A 22,898-nucleotide genomic window follows, 5' to 3' on the forward strand; every position below is an offset into this window, starting at 1 on the left:
AACCTTGAAATAATTTTAATAATATAATGCCAAAAAAAGTGGTTAATATGCATGACAGAAATGTTTTAAGAAATGAGACATTTTTAACAGCCAAGTCTTCCTGATCCCAGATACTAAATTAGCACCCATTACATGCTCTCTCCTAAGTCCTTACAAATCTGAGTATGTATATGTGTAACTACATATAGATATATGTAACTGTAATTTATGTAACATTATTGATTTAGCCATTTATGATCTGTCTCTGCCACTAAACTGTAGTGCTTATGAGGCTGGGCAATATGTGTATTTCATTCAGTACCATCTCAAAATAGAACCCAAGTAGAAGGGTTATTTTACAGGGGCAAATTCACAGAGCATGTCTTGGAACGTTTAGGCTATCTGATCCTTTGCACTTTCAATGTCAATATGAAAAGGATAATAAAATGACTAGAAAGAACATGACAAGCTTCTAACTAAGAGTCCCAGGGAAACTCATCACGACATGTCTGTTTTTGTACATTAATACAGAGAGTCACTTTGGTTTTCCTACACTGAGGATGGGTTAGTTCCCATTCACTCTTGCTTCCATTCAATCTTGTGTCAATTTAAAAGAGAGAACTCAACAGGAATGCATCAAAGTAAACTATATGAAGCAGGGCTGAGAAACCTGATCGAAGTCTTATCAAATACACAGAGAGACTCAAGTTTAGACAAGAATCAAGGCTGTGCCATAGGGCAGTTGCTACAAATTAAAAACGGTTACTTCTGTTGCTGACAACGGCTTTCTCTTCGAAAACACTCATTTACCTTAAAGTCATTAATGTGTAGGAATTCATCAATGATAGATCTGGACTTCTTCTCCATCTCCTCTTCTGACAGCGCAGGCTTGTCAGGGGCTGAAGTGGCTGAAATTTCCAGTTTAGTTACTAGTGAGGTTAAAAAGAGCGAGAAAGGGAAAATGACGGTTACTGTTAAAATGGTGGGATCATAGTCAACAATGTTTGTGCTGTCATATTGTTTTTTTTTAAATTTTAACAATTTATTAGGGGCTCATACAATTCTTATCACAGTTCATACATATACATACATCAATTGTATAAAGCACATCTGTACAGTCTTTGCCCTAATCATTTTTTTCTCCTCTTTTCTTTTTTTACATTTATTAGGGACTCATACAACTCTTATCACCATCCATACATATACATACATCAATTGTATAAAGCACATCCATACATTCCCTGCCCCAATCAATTGTTTTGTTTTTTATGAGATAAATGGTTTTATTAATCAATCATTGATTATTACTTACAGAGTAAATGTGTCCTTGCTTTTACATTGAAAAAATGGTTTAACAGTATTCATTACACAATTGCTATATGTGGGGATAATAGTAGCCAATAATAAACTCTACTTTCTTTTCACACCAACTGTCAATCTCTAATTATGGCACACATGGAACACTACATTCTCATCTCTACATTTGGAGTTTGAAATGTTTATAGAAGTAAATCTGAGAAGCTAAAATATGTTACAGCAAATAGCTATGAAGCCCTAGTAAAAGGCTTCTTAGTTTAACAACTTGCATGCCCCACCCCCATGCTTGCAGTCAACCATTCCGGAGAAAGGCCAAGCAGCACTAGTTGTGGACCATCACACCGAAGCCTGACGCTTGTACGCAAGCCCTGGTTCCGGCTCAGTTTCCTGGCTTGGATTGGTCAACTAGCTTGGACTGGTCAACTACTGCCTCCTTCGGAATCATCACTAGTGAATGTAAGCGAGAGTTTGTCTGCTGAATCTTCTCCCCCAGTTCTGCAATCGTTTCTGTGAGGGGCACGTTGTGACTGTGCATCTCAGGTGCATTTACTATGGCTTTTGTTTTTAAGAGATAGCGTAACATCTTGTCACTGGAAAGACAAAAGTGACCTCTCGAGGCAGCGAAAGTAACATGGGCAGAACAGCGATGGAACCAACGGCAACTGCCCAGGAGCCGCAGAATAAAAGCTGTGGATACCCAGCCCACTTGGTGGTCCCCGTGAGGCTGTGGAAGGTAGGTTATTACATTGTTTCTCACAGTAAAAGCATTGAAAAAAGATACTTGACAAAGCACGACATCTGAAATCAGAAGACAGAAACCTTTTGATTTGGAACAGAGAAGCACTAGGAAACTTATAATCATGAAGCAATTCTTAGAAAGTTATTCCGAACAGGTCTCCAAGTCCAATACATGTTACTGCTGCAACAGGCTGTCCAGTCAATTCCAACCCACAGTGGCAGACACAGCAAAGTTCACCTGCCCAGCTGGGTTTCCTAGGAAATCATCTTGCCATCTTGTCTACTGTTGCCGAGGAGCACATACACACCACTGCATCAGCTTCTACATGTAAAACTTGATGATACAGTTTACATTCTTTATTTTTTAAATCATTTTATTAGGGGCTCATACAACTCTTATCAGTCTATACATACATCAATTTGTGTTAAGCACCTTTGTACATTTGTTACCCTCATCATTCTCAAATTTGTTTTGAGAATGATGAGGGCAATTAATGTACAAATGTGCTTTACACAATTGATATATGTATGCACAGTGATAAGAGTTGCATGACAAAGCCCACATGGAAGAAGCAGATCAGCCAGTCTGACCACAAAGTGCACAAGGGACCAGTTATCAGACATCAAAGAACTAAAAATCTTATCAATGGGTGCCCACCTCCCTGATATAATCAATGAAGACAAACATGTGCATAAGCAAATGTGGTGAAGAAAACTGATGTTGCCCAGCTATCAAAAGATATAGTGTCTGGGATCTTAAAGGCTCGAAGATAAGTGGCCATCTAGCTCAGAAGCAAAAAGTCCACATGGAAGAAAAACACCAGCCTGTGTGATCACGAGCTGTCGAAGGGAACAGGTATCAAGCATCAAGGAAAAAAAAATCGTGTCATTGAAAATGTGGGTGAGTGAAGAGTGGAGACTCAAAGCCCAATGGTAGCCAACCGGACACGCCTTACTGAGGGGTTGTGGGGAGGAGATGAACCAGGCAGGGTTCAGGGTAGCAATGATAAAACATATAACTTTCCTTTAGTTCTTAAATACTTCCTCCTCCCTACTATCATGATCCCAATTCTACCTTACAAATCTGGCTAGACCAGAGGATGTACATTGGTACAGATAGCAACTGGAAACACAGGGAATCCTGGACAGATGACTCCTCCAGGACCAATGGTGAGATGTGGCAGTGCCTGGAGGGTGGAGGGAATGTGGGGTAGAAAGGGGGAACAAATTACAAGAATCTACATATAGCCTCCTCCCTGGGGGAGGGGGAGCAGAGAAGAAGGCGGGGGAAGACATCAGACAGTGTAACATATGACAAAATAATAATAATTTATGAATGATGAAGGGTTCATGAGGGAGGAGGAGTGGGGAGGGAGGGGGGGAAATGAGCAGCAGATATTAAGATACTAAATGAGCAGCAGAGAAGGCAAATATTTTGAGAATGATGATGGCAACAAATGTACGTATGTTCTTAACACAATGGATGGATGTATGGATTGTGATAAGAATTGTATGAGCCCCCAATAAAATTATTAAAATACAAAGAATCAAATAAAACAAAGAATGAATTTTAAAAAAAGAGTTGTATGAGCCCCTAATAAAATGATTAAAAAATTTTTTTTAAAACAAACAATTTTGCCCCAATAAATTGTTAAAATAAAAAAAAAAGAATAGTCACTATAATTAACACCTATACATTTTGTTCCTTTTTAAAATTATTTTACTTGTATCACCTAATGCAATCTTAGTAAGTGTGTAAACTAGTATTCTTTTGTTATTGGTAGCAGAAATAAAATCGGGCTAAATTTAAAAAAACAAAAACAAAAAAACAAAAAAACAAACAATTTTAAGCCCCTGGCATCAGCTGCTCATTTTTCCCCTCCTTCCCCCCCTCATGAACCCTTGATGATTTATAAATTATTATTTTGTCATATCTTGCACTGTCCGACGTCTCCCCTCACCCCCTTTTCTGTTGTCTGTCTCCCAGGGAGGAGGTTGTATGTGGATCCTTGTCATCGGTTCCATAGATAACATAGATTACCCACCTTTTCCAAGCGCTCTCTCCCATTAACAGAAACTCACTGCCTGTGTTTCTTATCTAACCTTTCGAGTTGCGGTGGTCCATGTGATCCCACACAGATAGAGCTGGAAAGAGCACAGAGCTAAGGGAAATATTCTTTTCAAGGTAAGTCATACCCCTGTTTGCTCTAAGAAGACAGCAGGGGATACTTTTGGCATAGGGTTTATAGTGCCAGGGAGTCACCCAGCTGCAGAAAGTGTAGACCCCAAAGAAACTGAAATTCCCTTCTGCATTTCCCCCCTTTTTATCAGGGTCTTCACTAGAATCTTTGATCAAAATGTCCAGTAACTTGGCCAGATGACCTCCCTATAGACCCGACCGGAGTTAGTTCTATGTGCAAGTATCTCATACTTGTTCCATGAAAGAAATTTCTTCCCTGGCTTTTGGAATGTTGATGAGGGTCTTTTCTTTGTATTTTGGTCTTTATATTACTATTGTTTTATCCTTACCATTTTATTTTGAACTTGGTTTTTATTGTTTCTGTTGGGTCTCCCGGTGTGTGCCCCACAAGAGGAGTGGATGCACAGTGACAACAATGGATCAGGGGTCGATAGGCGCGCAGGTAGGAGTAGGTGATTGGGAGGGAAGGGGGCTTTGGGGAGTGGGAAATAAAGACAGGAGCAGGGAAGGAGCACTAGAACTGACTGTGCTTGCACAACTTAGTTTGAAGGTGTTTTAATCGTGGGGGAGCTGGGGAAGGGGTGTTCTAAAATGGATACGGTAATGATTGTACAATTATCCTTGAAATGATTAAATAAATGACTATTGAAATGAGTTATGTAAATTATGTGCCAATAAAACTGTTAAAAAAGAAAGAAATGTTCAGTAATGGTCTTAGGCTGTAATCTTTATGGGAGCAGATCATAGGTCTTGTCGCCTTTGGAAATGCAAGTGGGTTCAAAGTGCCAACCTTCTGGTAGCAGCTGAGGACTTGCCCAGTGTGCCGGGGGGGGGGGGGGGGCGTTGCTCCTTATTAATAGACACACACCCAAACCACGGAGCTGACCAAGGAAGATGTGAGCAACAAAAGACAACTTGGCATCGGCTCTTTGGTGAGTCTTACAATGGCTTGAATCATGTGGGGATTGCATCCATTTGAGGAACGTGACAAAGTATGTTTTCCAAAAGGGAATCCATTAGGAGGTTGTTGAGTATGGATGTGTTTTCATGGCTGCACCATCACTGAGCACATCAGGTCTCACATGGGTTGCGATAACTGTTGAGCGTAAGCAACGTGGCTAAGCCTGCAGTTGCCACCCTAGCCTAACCACTTCTCTGTGAACGCTTGAAAGAAAGCGAGCACATAATGAAAAGGGCTATGGGAAGGATTTCAGTTGTGTGTCAACCCTTAAGAATCCTATGAGAACATGCATAAATGTAACACGTGTGGTTAGATTTCTGTTCATGTCCTGTCCTTTGGACACGTGTGAGGTCCTAAACATGACGGTAAATACAGTTTATGTCCTACAGTCACCCTTCACTCCTGATTTTACACGACACATTTCAGAAGTTTGTTAATCATCATGTATATAAGGAATAAGGAAGGCGGTCTCGTGCCATAGTGCATTACATGTTGAGCTGGAAGCTACAAGGTCAGCAGTTTGACCACAGCAGCCACTCCACTGGGCAAAAGATGAAGCTGTCTTCTCCCATAAGGACTTACAGCCTTGACAGGTGCCAAACCCAACCCAGGGCCATGTATGGCAGCCAAATAATGAGCGAGGGGGAAAAAAAAGAGAGAGACAGGGATGCTGGGGGAACAGGGCACTAAACCACCCCAGAGGAGGGTGTTGTTTCTATCTCTACAGGAGAGGGAGAGAAGGACCAGGCTTCAACCTGGTGCGCCAAGACGGGAATGCAACACACAGGCATGAACCAGGGAACCAACAGGGAGGTCAGCGGGACTGGCCACCAATCCCAACTACGTAAGCACCCCCACACCCCACCCCAGAGGAATGCACTTCAGACAACAGCACTGAAGTGGCAGCTCAGTAAGTGGGGCGCATCTGATCAGGAGCAAATGAAGAGGGAAGGAGAGAGAGTGGAACACGTCTTGGACCACCTAATGACAATATACCAGCTCAGAGCAGCCAAAGCACAGAGAGGATCACAGGGCCAGCCCCACCATCAGACAAGACAACACGTTCCTCACTGACCCATAGTGTTAAGGAGCACAGCGCTGGGGACACAGTGTGGGAGATGTGCCTAATCCGACCCACCGCACTGGGTGAGCGATAAGAGTGTACAGTGGAGCAAGGGGAGCAAAACAATGAAGTCCCCGAGGAATGCCAAAGGTGGACTTGGGGACCAGGGAGTGGCAACCCAGCGGACTAGACTAGAAAACACTCATAAAGATCAATAGACAGACCTGGAACTGTTTGAGGGCTTTACAGTTTTTACTGTTGGGTTTTCTTTTTCTTTATTATTATGTTTGTTTGTTTTGTTGTATTAGCTGATGATTTAATTTTGGTCTTTTTTGTTATGTTTTTGGGTAATATTTTCTATGAATGTCTATCTGGACAAGGTAGGTGGGATGAATAATTCGGAGGAGAGAACAATGGGACTGATGAATCCTGCTGTGGGGTGGGGAGGCAGTGGGGAGAGGGAGCTATGGAGGAAAGGAGGAGAGTGCAAACAAACTCAGGGACAGGAGAAAAATAAGTGATCTAAAATTGATGGCGAGGAAGCCATAGGATGCTTGGTTGGTACGGGGGGAGGCTTGCGGCGGATTGGGGCTCGATCAAAGGCAAAGTAGCTGAGAGGAATTACCAAAACCCAAATGATGGCCGAACGTGGTACTGCGATGGAAGCAAAGTAAAAGGAAATAGAGGAAAGAACTGGGAGGCATAGGACAGCTATAGAGGTTTAAATACAGGCATGTATATATGTAATACACACAACGACAGGGGAATGGAAATATGTACATATATTTACTTATAAGCTGACAGTGCCCGACTATCAAAAGACACAGCGTCTGGGGTCTTAAAGGCTTGAAGATAAACAAGTGGCTATCTAGCAGAGAAGCCACAAAGTCTACAAGGAAAAAGCACACTAGCCTGTGTGATCATGAGGAGTCAATGGGATCAGGTATCAGGCATCAAAGACCCAAAACAAAACAAACAAAAAGCATTATCAATGAGAGTAAGGGGGAGGGCAGAGTGGAGACCCAAAGCCCATCAGCAGTCAATTGGACACCCTGGCAGAATGCCATAGGAAGAGAAGAGGCAGTCAGGGTGAAGTTCAGCACCGATGAAACACACAATCTTCCTCTGGTTGCTTAATGCTTCCTCCCCCCACCCCCAACACGACCCCAAATTTATCTTACAAATCTGGCTAGATCAGCACATGTATACTAGGTACAGATAAGAGCTAGAAACGCAGGGATCTATAACAGATAAACCCCTCAGGACAATTATGGGGAGGAGCAATACTAGGAGGAGAAGGGTTTGGGGTGGGGGGGTGGGGGAGCAAGGGGAAGCGATCACAATGATTGATGAATGGCTCTCATGCCAGGGGACTGAACAGCAGAAAAGTGGGTGAAATGCGACAGATGTTGGTGTAAGACATAGAAAAAAAATTATAAATTATCAAGGGGACATGGGGGAGGAAGGGTAGTGGGAGCGGGAGGGGGCAAAATGAGGAACTGATGCCAGGGACTCAAGTAGAAATAACATGCTTTGAAAAAGATGATGGCAATAAATTTACAAATGTGCTTGACACAATAGATGTATGCGTGGATCAACAGATGTATGTGTGGATTGTGGTAAGAGTTGTATGAGCCCCAATAAAATTATTTTTTTAAAAAAAGAAGAAGAAGCAATCCAGAAGAACAGAACAGGATCTTCAAAGTCATGGGTCTTAATTACAAAGGTGCTTCCAAAAGTTCATGGGAAAATAAGAAGAAAAGATAATGGAATTCTTCTATGAAAATGATGTTTTTTTTCCAGATGTGTTTGACAACATGAATATATGTATGGTTTGTGATAAGAGCTGTAATAGCCCCCAATAAAATGATTTGAAAAAAAGGGAAAAGATTGACAGCTTTGGAAATCCAAGGGGTAGTTCTACTCTGCCTCACAGGGTTGACCTGAGTTGCTGGCAGGGAGTGGGAGCGAGAGAATGGTGTGTTGACGCCAGCGCACAGTGGGTTTGATTAAAGAGACCGAGGAGAGATGCAGATGCGCACTAACAGTAAGAGTCAATAAGAAAGAGGAAAATGTACAAAACTGCCGCGGAAGCTAAAGACCCAGGCCTGAGAACTACGTGACAAAATGATGCAGCTGCCCTGCAAAGAAGGCGCAGAGGCCCCCGAGTGGTGCCAGATCTTTACTTTTGGTCACTAACCTAGAGGGTGGCTGTTCGAACCTACCCAGCAGCGCCTCCAAGCAAAGGCCTGGGATCTCTTCTGAAGATTACAACTGAGAAAAGCAGTTCTTTTCCGTAATAATACATGGGGTTGTGATGAGCCAGGACGAACTCGATGGCGAGAGGTTTGGGTGCCCCCTGCGCCCCCCCCCCCCCACAGTTTAGCTGTATTGCTTCCATGTACTGGCTATGAAATCTCAAGCACAAAGTTTCCATAGTATTTGTTCTTCCAAATTCAGGGCCCACATCTTCACGTGCAGTCTCTCACCTGGCTCCCTTGTTTTGTTGCGGTCTGCCTCAGTATTGCTCCTCTCGATATCCATGCCTCCTGTCAGCTGTTTCACGGTCTCTAGCATCTCTCTCCGTTGTTCTTCTTGAGACTGATTGTCTAACAGATCTTTACTGCTGCTGCCCCTCAGGAAGGTGTTTGGACAAGCTGCGGCCGACGGAGGGGGTTTGTCGTTCTTCTCTCTGCCCATGCTTCCACGACTTGAAAGAGAAAACATTACTTAAGACTACTCCTTCCCTACAGTCAGTTAAAAGTAACCCTAAAGATATTTAACACTTGTAGGAAAATGTCACAGAAGTGTTTGAGACACCATTTAAAGTAAAATTAATTCATAAAAAAATAAAACTCAATATCAAGGGGTTACGGGGGGGGGGGGGGGAGAAGAGAGGCGCTGATACCAAGGACTCAGAAAGTAAATGCTTAGAAAATGATGATGGCAACATGTACAAATATGCTTGATATAATGGATGTATGGAATGTTATAAGAGCTGTAAGAGCCCCCAATAACATGATTTTTTTTTAAAGAAAGAAAACTAAAGAGTGCTTTAAAGGGATACTTATTGCATTCTAAAACGATCTTCAACGAGTCCTTTAAAAAGTTTTTTAACTACATAATAAAAAAATAAAGATGCCCATGATAAAAGTATTGACTGCAAGTTCATATATTTGAGTATTTCAGAACTAGGTAGCAGAAATAAGTAGTCTTTCCAAAAAAGTCAAAGTGATACATGCTCCTCATTTTAAGAAAGACTTCAAATCTTCTTATTCTACTTTTCTGGGTTATTTTGTTGTTTAACCAGCTAGCCAATGGCAGATGGAAGCAGCAGGTGTGAAGGGAGAAGGTTGGGAGCGCCTAGAGGCAGGACAATAGTCTCACCCCTAGGAGAGAAGATACACAGGAGCAGCCCAAACAGCACCCATCGGACAGACACATTTAGGGTGGAACCAAATACATCGCAACAGCACAGCTGATGCTCAGTGCCAGCCCGAGTCATGCAACAACTGATTTTGGTTAAGAATATTTTGTATCTGAATCTAAGGGAGCAAAGCACATAGCTTAAAAAGGAAACTTAGCCAAACGGATTTAAAAGTATATAATATTATATTATATATATGCTTAAGACACTGCAGCTCTGCATGTCTGCCATGAAAATGCTGTTCTTTGTCACTCATTGCCCTACAGGTCCTCATTCACCATTCATTCTCAACAAACCAGCCAAAGGAACGAACACTTGAAGCTCAATACTATCAATACTTTTTAAAAAGGGGGGTAGAACATAAAAGGAGAGCAAAGCCAGCAGGCAGAGAGGATGCTGACTCTCATCAGCAAACAAGGAACCCAAATTCACTGCCATTGCTCTTAGCAATTTCTGAGACTGTTTAAGGGAGTAAAAAGCCCAGTCTTTCTCGTGTGGAGCTGCTGCTGGTTTCAAACTGCCCGCCATGCAGATTTCACCCAATTCATAACCACTACGCCACCAGGCTCCTAGGAGACAATCATTTCCTTTGAAGCCAAGATTCCTGCCCTGGAAACATTCTTGACTCAGTAAAACATGAATGCCCAGACACGGAGATCTCCGAGGAATGCAGGCACCTCAGATGTTGAAAAGAGACCAGTACTTTCTATAGTCAACCTGTTGAGAACCTTATTTTTTTTAAACAGCCACGTCTACATTTCTTTGTCCTGTACCTCAAGGAAGACAGAATAAAGTTCTCTTTGTAAAGCCAAAAAAAAAAAAAAAGTGGGGGGGGGGTAGAAAAATAGTGGAGATTCAGAGACTAGTGAGATCTAAATGGCCATTTCAAGTCCACCATGAAGACTACTTTCATGGAGAAGCTGTAAGAGGAGTAGGGGGTTCCTTATCACCCCCTCGAGGCTAGCTTGTTCTGCAGTGGCTTGCAGGAACTCCTCCAAGGCTCTGGGTGGAGCTGGCTTTCAACCTCCCCTTCTCTTTCACCTTCTATCAACCCTACCACTGAATTAGGTTCTTTGGGAAATTTTAGACTACGAGGATCAAAGAAGAAGGAAAATCAGCCTGATTAAAGAGAGAAAGTCCATTTCGGAAAGGTGATTTTCTGCCACCAGGGCCATTCCCCCTGAGAGTGAGTGAGAGCAGACACACTGACCGGAAGAACAGCCTAGCGAGCAAGTGGGCTTCTCACCTGGTTAAAGTCCGTCGAGAATCAAACTCCGAAGGTGTGGATGACATGGAGCCTGAGGGTGCTGGGGGTTGCAGAGCAGAGAATCTGTTTAAACTGGAAGCACTTGACCGTAAGGCATCTACAGGTGTTGAAGATTTAGAAAAAATACAAATCACATGGCTACAATCCAGATTCTGATTCACCTTCCTCATTTGGTTGGGGCCTGAGACTTGAAATTCTAACAAGTTCCCAGGTGGTGCCAATCTGTGGTTCACAGACCATACTCTGAGAAGCAAGGCATTAGAGGAATTTGTATGTAAAAGACAGGTTAGAAGTCTTCACTCATTTAAAACCATTTGCTTCTTTCAAAGCAACTGAACTGTCCTCTTTGGGGCGTGGGAATAGGAGTGGTAAATTAAGGGGGTGGGGTTGGGAGGATAAGGATGGAAGTAAATATAAAACCATTGCACCAATACTACAATTCCATTTATGTCAGATTATGTGTATATTTAAGCGAATACAATTATGTGTTGCGTGAACTATAATTCCATTTATGTGAGATTAGGTGTATATTTAAGTGAATACAATTGTGTTGCTTTAACATCCATGATGTTCTCTACCAGTGGTTCTCAACCTTCCCAATGCCACGACCCTTAAATGCAATTCTTCATGTTGTAGCGACCTTCAACCATAAAATTATTTTCATTTCTACTTCATAACTGTAATTTTGCTACTGTTATGAATCATACTGTAAATATATGATGTGCAGGATATATTTTCATGGTTACAAACTGAACAAAATTAAACATACTTAACGCATAGTGATTAATCACAAAACAATATGTAATGATAGACTGTGAAATATTTATGCATTTTCCAATGGTCTTAGGCGACCCCTGTGAAAGGGGTCATGACCCACAGGTTGAGAACCACTGTTCTATACACTCTGTAGAATAGAACATTATAGTAAGTAGTCTTGGGTTACTGAGTTATGTCCCCAAGTCTGGCTTTGAGTGGAAATGGCAATGTACGTCAGAACGGTAGGTACAGATCATATCTAATGTCAGTTAGTCAAAGGTTTGTCTTTGTGTATAGTACACAGTAAACCTTTCTAAGACGCTCATAGTAACCCTGGAGGATAGGTTAGAAATGCCCCTGCAGGTTTCCAAGACTGTAACACATTACAGGAGGAGAAATCCGTCTCCCGCAGAGCAGCTGGTGGTGTTGAACTGCTGCCGCCGCCATTGAGTCCATTCCAAGTCGTTGCAAGGACAGGGTAGAACTGTCCCTGTGGGTTTCTGAGGCTGTAAATCTTTATGCAAGCAGCAAGCCTCTCCTTTGTCCTGCTGAGTGGTTGGTGGGTTCAAACTGTTGGCCTTGCTGTTAGCAGACCAGCACATACCCCAGAAAGGGTTAAGGACCTCACGAAAGTTCAGGCATGACTAGCTCAATGCGTTTGAATTCAATTCAATTCAACACCGTTCAATACAGTGAACGGTGAATGCTGACTGAGCCTACTGGGTGACTGCATACTCACCAGTCTCACTCGCCTTTGCTCCACCACTGCTGCCTTTCCCCCAGCTGCCCAGCTGCGCTTTTGGAACCAGCTGAATTTTCTCATCAATTGTGGGCTGTAACGTAAGTGACCATAAGTCAATCACAGGAAATACTCTAGAAGGACACTTTGGCTTTTTTCCTTTTCCCTCAGTTTCACACAAAAATTTTAGGAATAAAGTTTTATTTGGAATATCAATTTAAAAAGAGATTAAAGAAACAAAACATACAGGCACATCTTGGATATATTACAGGTTTGAATTTAGAGCACCACGATAATGCAAATCTTGCAGTAAACTGAGTCGCATAAATGTTTTAGTTTCCCAGAACATCTCTGTGGTGCGGGAGATTTTCTGAATATGGTTCCTCTACTCATGCCTCTGGGACTCCCAGCAAATGAATGGTCTGAAACTGTGCTAACGGGGCATGTGTAACACTAATAGAGTGGATAGGGCAGTTGTGGTTGTCACTCCTCTGGCTGTAAGGATAAGCCATCTGTGAAGCAGGATGACAGAGAAACCCAGCACCATGTGATGTGATGTACATTTGAGATCTCTGTCTGAAGTGGCAGAGACTGAGACCAGAGGCACCACAGGCTATGGCCTGGTGACCATGGGACAGAACAAAGGGACCAGCCCATGACCAAAGGCTGAGGGAAGATGACCTTGAGACAGAGCACCCTGGGGAGAGCAGCAGGCGGTCTCCCTGGCCCAGGGATCACGTGGTTGAGAGGTGGGGACTAAAGAGAGTACAGGCTGCTGGTTGAGGAGCGACACTCATGTGGACGACTGTCTCCTTGCTGTTCACTGATTGCACACGGTGGTAACTTGCTTACCATTAGAACAAATGACTGAGCACAGCACAGGAGCACAGTGCCTGTGGAGGACAGTCGGTGTCAGAAGAGGGAAAGCAGGGAGGGTGAGGCATGTCTGAGCTCCGCTTCACGGCAACAGGGTAGCCAGGAGAGGTCATATATGGCCCTCTGTGTGCCACTTTGACAATACATGTTATGTTTACATTATGCTACAGTCTGTAAAGTCTGAAATAGTGTTATGAAAATGTTGGAAATATTGTGAGAATGACCAAAATGTGATACCAAGACACAACGTGAACACATGCTATTAGAAAAACGGCACCGGTAAGACATGCTATGTACACTACGGTTTCCCAAAGGGGGCATACTGCCCCCTGGGGGCGCTGTAATGAACTGTCACACTTTATCTTGGATTATGGGGTATGGCACAAAAGGATTTAATTGCCAGGGTGCATTCAAATTTCTTTTTCTTTTCTGAAATGGGGGCACAGGCTAAATAAGCTTGACAACCTCCAACATGTTAAAAAAATTTTAAAGCTTCATCTATGATATGATATGCAATAAGACAAAGTACAATGAAACAAGGTATGCCCGAATAAATGCTATAAAATTAGTTAATGAACTTTTCCACGTGATTGCCAGAAATTAAGCAGACAGAAACAGGAAAATGGATGCCAATTAAAAAAAATTGTAGCAAATCCCAACACTGACAGCCTGGCACGAGGGATGAGCACTCCAAAGGGCTAAAGGAGTTTTTATCCGACAGTTTGTTTGGAATGATGAAACAACTGTAAAGGCGGCGGTGGTGGTTGCCCAACATTGTGAATATACGAGATGCCACTGAATTATACACTTTGAAAAGATTCAAATGGAAACTTCTGTGTTTCAGACTATTTCACTACACAGATACCCACTCACAGAAAAAGAGAAGGAAATGAAATATTAGCCATGAGAGTGTACTAAGGTAAGTTTTCTGATCTCGCTCTGATGTAAGCCTCCTGCCTACAACTCTGATACAACAGAATGGCATTATAATCAGCATCAAGGTAAAACACATATGACAACAAATTTAATAGTTTGAACATTCTCTAGTCTATTCATATAGAATACTTGTAATTATTTTAATACACTAAACATTAATATAAAGTGACATACTTTTCAAAATATTAAGGTAAAATTGGAGGCTTAATGCCAACACTATTCTTTTTACAGTGTCCATGTACATAACTATATTTTAAAGCTCAAATACCACTAATGAAGTACATAACTATAATAGAGTAGTTTAAACTCAAGTACTACTAATAGTATAGATATTATTTTCAGGGACGCTGGGCTGAAGTTAAAGGAGTTCTTGAAACGTAAGGGTCTGATTAAAATCATCTCTGGCTGAGCCATACTCAGCCAGGGAATTGCTGCTCGGAGACAGAAACAGGAGTGTGGAAAAGAGAAGCTCCAGAGGGGTCATCATGAGAGAGCCCCAGAGGGTGCTTTGTTTTGAAGCAATCCTCTCACAAAACCAGGAAGAGTCAGTAAAATGACAATGCCCACTTTCTTTCAATAGTCTCAAGCTTTCTTTTTGTCCATTAACATCTCTCATTTGGTATGTTCACATTAGCTTGAAATGCTCTTTTTCTATGGATGGGTTGCCAATTTTCAGAAATATGGAAAATGTGTTCCATGTTAGGATCAAACTCGACTTGCAAATGCCCATGGACTGCAGAAGTTTCCCCTGGCCAAAACAGCATTCAGCCTTTCACATTCTCCAAAGTTATTTCTCCCTGCTCATGCCCATGAACTTCTGCTAAAAACAGCTCCCAGGAGAAAATCCTTTCCTCGTACTGGTCATGAAGGCCCCAAAGGGCGCATACGAGAGCTCAGTAAGTGGTTCTTACCGGGTGATTTCTAGTGGGCCATGGCTATGGTAAACCCATGAACTCCTTTCCTGTGAGGTTTAAATAAGGAACTGCTGCTTCCTGACAGCCAAGCATAAAAGCTTGCAATCGACTACGGTATCTGAAGTATCCTTGTTATCATTGCTTTCATGTTAAGTATGATACAACTATAAAAATTAATATAGTTACTTTCTCTTTGGTAAACTCTCATTAGGGAAAAAAAAAGGGCTAATGCCAAGAAAAGTATGTAGCATACTGATACATACTGACCTGCACAAACAGCCGGCATTAGTAAACTACCGCCCACAAAGTATACAGTGGGTATCTTCTTTCTTTTTTTATAAATCATTTTATTAGGGACTCTTATAACAATCCATATATCAATTGTATCAAGTACTTTTGTACATTTGTTGCCATCATCATTTCAAAACATTTCTTTCTACTTGAGCCCTTGGTATCAGCTCCTCTTATTTTCCCTCCATTCCCCACCCTCCCACCCTTGTGGACCCTTGATAAATTATAAATTATTATTATTTTCTTATCCTACACTGTCCACTCTCTCCCTTCACCCACATTTCTGTTGTTCGTCCCCTTGGGGACTGCTGAGGAGGGTTTATATGTCGATCATTGCAATTGGTTCCCCCTTCTCCCTCCTACCCTCAGGGTAACAGAGTGGATATCTTAAATGAGTAAGACAGAATTTTGAGATTGATGCTTTGGGATTGCTGTAAATTTATGTAAACATACACACACACACACACACATACATACATATATATTTAACTTGTATATTTTTTAGAATAATATTTTTTTGTAAATAATTTTTAAATGTCACTCACCTTAGTGATTTTCAGGAATTTTGAGGGGTCCAGTACCCGACTATTCTTGGCCCCCTGAACAGTGTTCCAGCCACCTTCATCCACTCTCTGGACACCTACAGAGAGAACAGAATGAGTCACCATCTCTCATCTGTCTCAAGTTCAACTGGAACTGAAAGAACAGGCATGTTTTAAACTCGACTGTTTCAATCAAAACGGAGGGCAGGAAAGGGCAATCATTTCTCTAACACCCCAAGGCTGAGGCTGCCAAGCAGAAGCACTCTGCTCTAGACCTCCCATACAACCTAGTTGAAAGAACGGACACCAAGGATGGAGATTCAGTGCTGGGTAAAGAAGGGCCAATTTCAATCTTTTAAGAGTTAGTGATTAGAAGACCTGAGTGAAGTCGGGTGAAAATGATTATTTCCAAACTCATTTCACTGAGCATTATCGAATCACATAAGCATGCTAATTAAGCTTGAGCTCCCGCCCCCCAAACCTGCTTTGTCTAAACTTTCAGCGGCTCAGGTAAAAAACTTTGAGTCCTCTTTCTCTCACAATTCACCCCCATTTGTCAGCAAATTCTGAGTCTAACTGAGGGGTAAATTCAGAATCCGGTGCCTCTTAGCCACCACCAGTGCTAACCTGTCTTTAAGACACTAACATCTCTTTCCTGGATTACTGTGGAAATCTTCTCATTGGTCTCCCTGTTTCCACCCACAGTGACTCTGTATGACTGCCACAGACGGTTTTCTAGACTGTAAATTTTACAAGAGCAAATCACCATGGAATCACTGAGTGGGATTAGTGATTAGTGCCAACCTTTTAGTTGGCAGTTGAGCACTTAATTGTGCCACTATGACTTTGATTATAAAAAAGTGTAAGAACATGTCACTTCTCTGCTCAAAACACCTTTGCTCTCTTCCCATCTCATTCCAAGAATAAGAGATAACGGTATTACAAATTACTTTTTTATTGGGGGGGGGGCGAGTGCAGGGGGAGGTATTGGGTAGCATTAAGTAACTTCTGGCTCACAGTGACCCTGTGTACAACAGAACAAAACAGTGCTTGGTCCTGCGCCATGCTCACAATTGCTGCTATGTTCAAGTTTGTAGTTGTAGGCCTTGTGATGGTCTTTACCAAGCATGATGTCTATTCTCTAGGCCTGGGGACTGGTCTCTCCTGATAACAGATCCAAAATTAAGTGAGAAAAAGTTCACCATACTTGCTTCTAAGGAGCACTCTGGCTAGACATTTTCAGAGCCGGATTTGCTTGTTCTCCTGTCAGTCCATGGCACTGGTGTTGTTAGGTGCGTGCCAGCTAGTCAGTTCTGAACGGCCCTGTGCCAGCCTCACAATTGTTACTGTGCTTGAGCCCAATGCTGTAGCCACCGTGTAAAGCTATCTCCTTGAATGCCGTCCTCTTTCTGTTCCTCTGTTACTTTACCGAGCACTATACCATTACTGCTCTAGGACTGGCCTCTCCTGAAAACACGTCCAAAGTTCATGAGATGAAGTCTCACCATTTCTGCCAAGAAACACTTTGGTTGTACTTCTTCCAAGATAGATTTGCTGGTTATTTTGGCAGTCCATGGTACATTCAATATTCTTCTCCAACACCATAATTCAAAAGCATCAATTCTTCTTAAAGTCTTCCTTATGCAACATCCAGTTTTCACACGCATATGAGGTTTGGGTCAGTCCTCACAGTCCCCACTTTTCAACAATTTAAGAGGTCTTGTTAAAAAAAAAAAAAGAGGTCTCATGCAGATATACCCAATGCAATGCATCCTTTGATCTCTTGACTGCTGCTTCCATGAACACTGATTGTGGGTCCAAGTAACTTCAACCCTTTCTCCATTTACCATTGTTATCTACTGGTCCAGTTGTGATGATTTGAGTTTTCTTTACAGTGAGTTTTAAGCCTCCACACTGAAGGTTTCAATCCTTGATCTTCATCAGCAAGAGCTTCAAGTCCTCCTCACTTTCAGCCAGCAAGGTTGTGGATCTGCGGTTTACGGATTCTTTTGCCTTACGGATACTTAATAAGCTTTCCTCCGTTCTTGATGCCACATTCGTCTTAATATAACCAAGCTTCTGTCCATGGTACATATAATTATAGGCTTTGCCAACAGCATAATTCAGACGTACCAATTCGCTTTCTTATTTATCGTCCAGTTCTCATCTGCATGCACACCGGTGGAACATATCTTGGCTTGCGTCAGGTACACGTTAGTCCACAAAGTGACATTTTTGCACTTTAATGTTTTAAAGAAAAAAAATTTTAAACATAAACTCTCTATTTCATTGAAATAAGAACGGTACAAAATGACAGTATCTTTGTACTACACACTTCCTCCTACCTCCCTTCTTCAGAGCCTCAACAACTGTCCCATGAAACGTACAAGTAGTTTCTTTTCTGGAAGACTCACCTCATCTAACAACTTCATTTCAAGTTCTACTGTGTCTGCAACAAATCACAGAGTCACAGTTGCTTTTGTGTCGCCTCCAACTTAAGGACAACAAAATGAAATACTGCCGGGTGCTATACCATCTTCCTGCTTGCTAGCATGTCCAAGTGCACACTTGGGGTTCTTGCATCAATCCACCTCACCTTTGCTGCTCTTCTACGTCACCAAATACGATGAGCCCCTGGTGCCTGTACTTGTTGATGAAGTTCCAAAGCAAGGGACTTGGACAACGCTCTGCTGAGTGATAAGGTTTCCACTAGCTCACTGACTAACTTTTGAACACAGATAATCAGATCTTCCTTCCTAGTCATTTCAGTGTGCAGCTCGACTGAAAGCTGTCTCCAGAGTGACTCAAGTGGTATTTGAAGGAGAAGTGGTATAATTAAGGCAGGGGTCCTCGAACTTTTTAAACAGGGGGCCAGTTCACTGTCCCTCAGACCCGCTGGAGGGCCGGACTATAGTTTAAAAAACAAAATGGGGAGAAAATATCCGGCGGCCTGGATAAATATTCTTGGTGGGCCGCATGTGGCCAAAGGGCCGTAGTCTGAGGACCCCTGATTAAGGCATCACAGCAACACACAAGCCGTCACAGTAAGACAGACTGACAGATTTGTGATAAATAATAGCAAATAATTGTTGAGCATTTACTATATGCAGTGCTGTTAAATGCTTTACATATATTTGTACTGCCTTATTTTATCTTCAGACAGAAGCTTCGTTCTACAAAGTGACTGAGATAGGATCCAACACTTAGGAAGCAGAAGAGCTAAACTTCAAATGGAGACAGTTTAGATGCAAAGATTATGTTGTCCAGCATTATACTACACATGCCAAGTTACTCCATGATCCCCTTCACTGCCCAGTGGACTAATAGGCATTCCCATTTGGATCCCATGTGGACATGTCAACATAAATAGGCTCTACGGAAAAATGGTTACTTCTCCTCCAAGAAGGGAATAAAAAAGATTTACTCTTTTCAAACTCCTAACTTTTTCAAGGAACCATTTTCCTAAGTGCTAAATGCATTTTATTTCCTTTCTCGTGGTTCTTATATTAGTTTTTCTTCGTCTCCTCCTTCTCCTTCTTTCTATTCTTATGACTCATATAGTGTAGTGGCTTACAGACTGGGCTGCTGTCGGCAAGGTCAGCAGTTTAAACCCAACAGATGCTTTGCAGGAGCCAAGAAATGGTTTTCTGTTCGTGTGAAGATTTACAGCTTTGGAAATTAAACGTTCCACCTGTCTGAAAGGCTCACTATGAATCAAAATTGGCTAGATGGCAGTGAGTTTTTTTGGTTATTCTATCACTACAAACTGTCACAGAGGATTTTCCCAACAGCAACATTGCTGAGTTCAGTGGATCCATGAATATAAAAAGCATATTTAATACCTCAACATGACATTAAGGGGTCCAGGTAGGGCAATGATTATGGTACAAGTGCTAACTGGAAGACTGGTGGTTTGAACCCACCCAATGACTGAATGAGAAAAGTACCCGGTGCTCTGCCCCCATAAAGACGACAGACTCACCCGCCGCTTGGGTTTCTGTGAGCTGGGCATCTTCCCAAGGGCGCCCACCAGCAATGCAGCCTGACAGCACTGCTTAGTTGCCAAATGCAGAATGTTGTAAAACAGGGTCATTACCTAAAGTAAAATTTCTTAACCTGCCCCACTCTTTCAGACAAACTCCTTCCGAACACTTGAAACACTTCTTACAAGATATGCGTATTTTAGTTTCATGACGAAAACGACCCCCCACCCCTCGCCTTTCAAATGCCAACTGCTTTAAGACCCAGTTCACGGACTCCTTCCTGAAATAAAGACATTGATTTCTTTTCTCTGACTTTCACAACCTTATATGTAATACATTCCATAACATTCATTTTCATTTGCTTGACAACTAGCTCATCAGTCTTGCCTTCCCAGATAGACGACAAGCGTTTAGTGGGAAGAAGTGTGTCTCCCATTGCCTTTTCCTTCATCCACTCTGAGTATCTACAAGAGGCTCATCAGAATCATTCTGATGGTAAAGCGGTTAAAGAAACGATGGTGAGTGCCTGACTAGCTGTCCTTACTTGATCAGAAACCCATGGGGCTGCATGAGTCAGCGTCGACACAGTGGCAACGAGAAAGTGTGTCTCTGGGTGAAACTCCGTCACTTGCTTCCTCTTTTCTTTGCATTATTCTGTCTGATCTCATTTTACAGTAACTAGCGAATGCCCATAGAGCCACCCTCCCAGTTTTCACGTTTTCTAAAGCCTGGTGGACGTCTCTCCTCACCTGCTCTTCTCTTCTCCTTGGTCATGAGCTGTTGGACCTTCCTTTGCTCTTCTTGTTCTTCTATTTTAGCCTCTTTGTGAATCTGTTCAATAGTTTTAGGGCCTTGATCTGCTCTCCGAGATACCCAATTACACTAAACAAACAGAAAATAAGGTCATCAGCCAGATGGAAACGCCTAAATAATACTTATAAAGTATCTTCAAGATCTTGCACTATGGTAGTTTCTCATCTGTCTCATAGATAGTAAGTACTATGTGCAGTTTGTGGATTAGAGTTAAAGAATTAAATTTTTCTTAACGAAACTGCTATAAACATTCCAATAGACACCAGAGAAAAAAATAGACTAAATAAAAGATTGGCCCAAATATACTTTGTTTTTCGTATTTGACAGGAGGAGAGGGAAGAAGAAACAAGAAGGTAAGGACTCCTTGGCCTTGCCTTACTTTCACGGCCTTGCCTACTCCTCACATCACACTCACGGGGCTCTAACTCAAGGATGCTCAGCACGGCTCTTCCCGTCATGTCACCACTCTGGCACCTCACATCAAGGACCATCCACACACACACGCACACGCGCCGAGGACAAAACCAGCTGTTTCTCCTTATCATTACATTCCTCTGTCCTCTCCCAGCTTCAGTTTCATTCAGTGTCTGATATTAGTGCAAAGGAGTTGAAAGATAGGTGACATCTTGATATTCATTTATATTAGTTTAGAAGCAAGGTTGGCAAACACTTTTATACTATGTGCAAATTCTCAACTGGTGGTGGCATTGGTCCCAAGGAGGAACCTGAGCCATCCTTGATGCTGTGTGTGCAGGAGAGGGAAAAGGGGCTGCCCTTTTTCACCTTTGCCAGTTTACAATTGACTAGAGTACGCTCCCTGTAGCCTTAAACTAAGAAAAAAGAATAGAGCGCGGTAAAGGTAAAACTCGAACCTGGAATGAGAAACGAGGAAGGAGAAGAAAGCAGAAGGGTCTATAGGAAAGACAATAGGGCAGAAAACGGAACCTCAGCATCTTCTCTCTGCTGGACAGGTCACATGATTACATAATTATCTCACAGAGTGGTTACAAGGAATCTCAAGGTAGGTGAAAACCCAGGGAAATGTACCCACATTGAAAAGCTATCAAGAGGCTTTCTGATTACTTAGGGTGAGCTCACAGTTCAATAACTAAATGTGATGGACAAAAATTTGACTTCACAATGGAAAATTTGAAAACTGCAGTATGGTTTGATAATTGGAGTAAAGAGAACAAATACCAACAGGCAGGTATGCATGTCTTTAACCCTGCAACATCACTCTCACACAGAAATATGCCAATTTGAGTTTTGAAGTAAAATCATGAAGTTCTTCTAGATTTCCCTTCTTCAACCCAATTTTTAAAATAATATTGAACCGATAAGTTTCAATGATTTTCCCCACTTACCAGCCTTAAGTCTATCACATCTTGAAGCATGAATCGAATCCTAGATGATGTTTTCCTTTCTTTCACAATTTTCTCCATCTGATTAAAATACTGGTCCATACGAGGCTGTAAGAGAGAAAGCATAAGCTTTTCTGGCAGAGGAATTCAAATGAAACTTTTGCCATGTACAATTTTTTTTTTACCATGTAGAATTTTTAAATGGCTTAGAAATAGCAATTTTTAAAAGGCGCCGTGATATGATTTTTAATCGAGCACGTGATGCTCCAAAATAAAGACTCTATTTTCCTGACTCCTTAGCAGCTGGCTGTGCTCATGGACCTAAGCTCGGGCAACAGAAGGTGAGTGAAAATGCCCTCTGGAAGCTCCCTGAAAAGTTATTTTAGACAGAAGTGCAGGGTCCTTTATCCCCTTGCCACTTCTGAGCGAGATAAGCACAACCTTAATGATGTACAGACAGAAGACACAGAAATCACATAGACTACATTTGCGGGAAGAGATGATGGAGAAGCTCAATGTCAGCAGCTAAATCCAGGTCAGAGGCTGACTGTGGAACAGACCATCAATTGTTCATATGTAAGTTCAGGTTGAAGTTGAAGAAAATTAAAACAAGTCCAGAGCCAAATATGAACTTGAGTACATCCCACCTTGATTTTCAGAATATCTTAAGAGCAGATTTGATGCAATTAACACTAATGACAGAAGACCCGATGACTCGTGCAATGGCATTGAGAA

The 22,898-nt window shown here is 42.1% G+C and overlaps 1 protein-coding gene across 13 annotated transcripts in view; it reads right to left on the reverse strand.

Moving 5' to 3' along the window:
- Window positions 1–22,898, reverse strand: part of EIF4G3 (eukaryotic translation initiation factor 4 gamma 3) — a 382,761-nt gene that overhangs the window by 25,531 nt on the left and 334,332 nt on the right. For 12 of the 13 annotated variants that reach the window (XM_075551768.1, XM_075551838.1, XM_075551777.1 and 9 more), the window contains 7 exons: window positions 22,167–22,271; window positions 20,739–20,871; window positions 16,010–16,104; window positions 12,448–12,541; window positions 10,932–11,049; window positions 8,748–8,968; window positions 790–908 (listed from right to left, as the gene is read on the reverse strand). In XM_075551768.1, coding sequence (XP_075407883.1) covers window positions 790–908; window positions 8,748–8,968; window positions 10,932–11,049; window positions 12,448–12,541; window positions 16,010–16,104; window positions 20,739–20,871; window positions 22,167–22,271 — 885 coding nt within the window. The remainder of the gene's footprint in view (window positions 1–789; window positions 909–8,747; window positions 8,969–10,931; window positions 11,050–12,447; window positions 12,542–16,009; window positions 16,105–20,738; window positions 20,872–22,166; window positions 22,272–22,898) is intronic. The other variant, XM_075551784.1, reaches the window with a different exon arrangement.

Source organism: Tenrec ecaudatus, chromosome 1, assembly GCF_050624435.1.
Source record: "Tenrec ecaudatus isolate mTenEca1 chromosome 1, mTenEca1.hap1, whole genome shotgun sequence".
NCBI classification, from domain to species: Eukaryota; Metazoa; Chordata; class Mammalia; order Afrosoricida; family Tenrecidae; genus Tenrec; species Tenrec ecaudatus.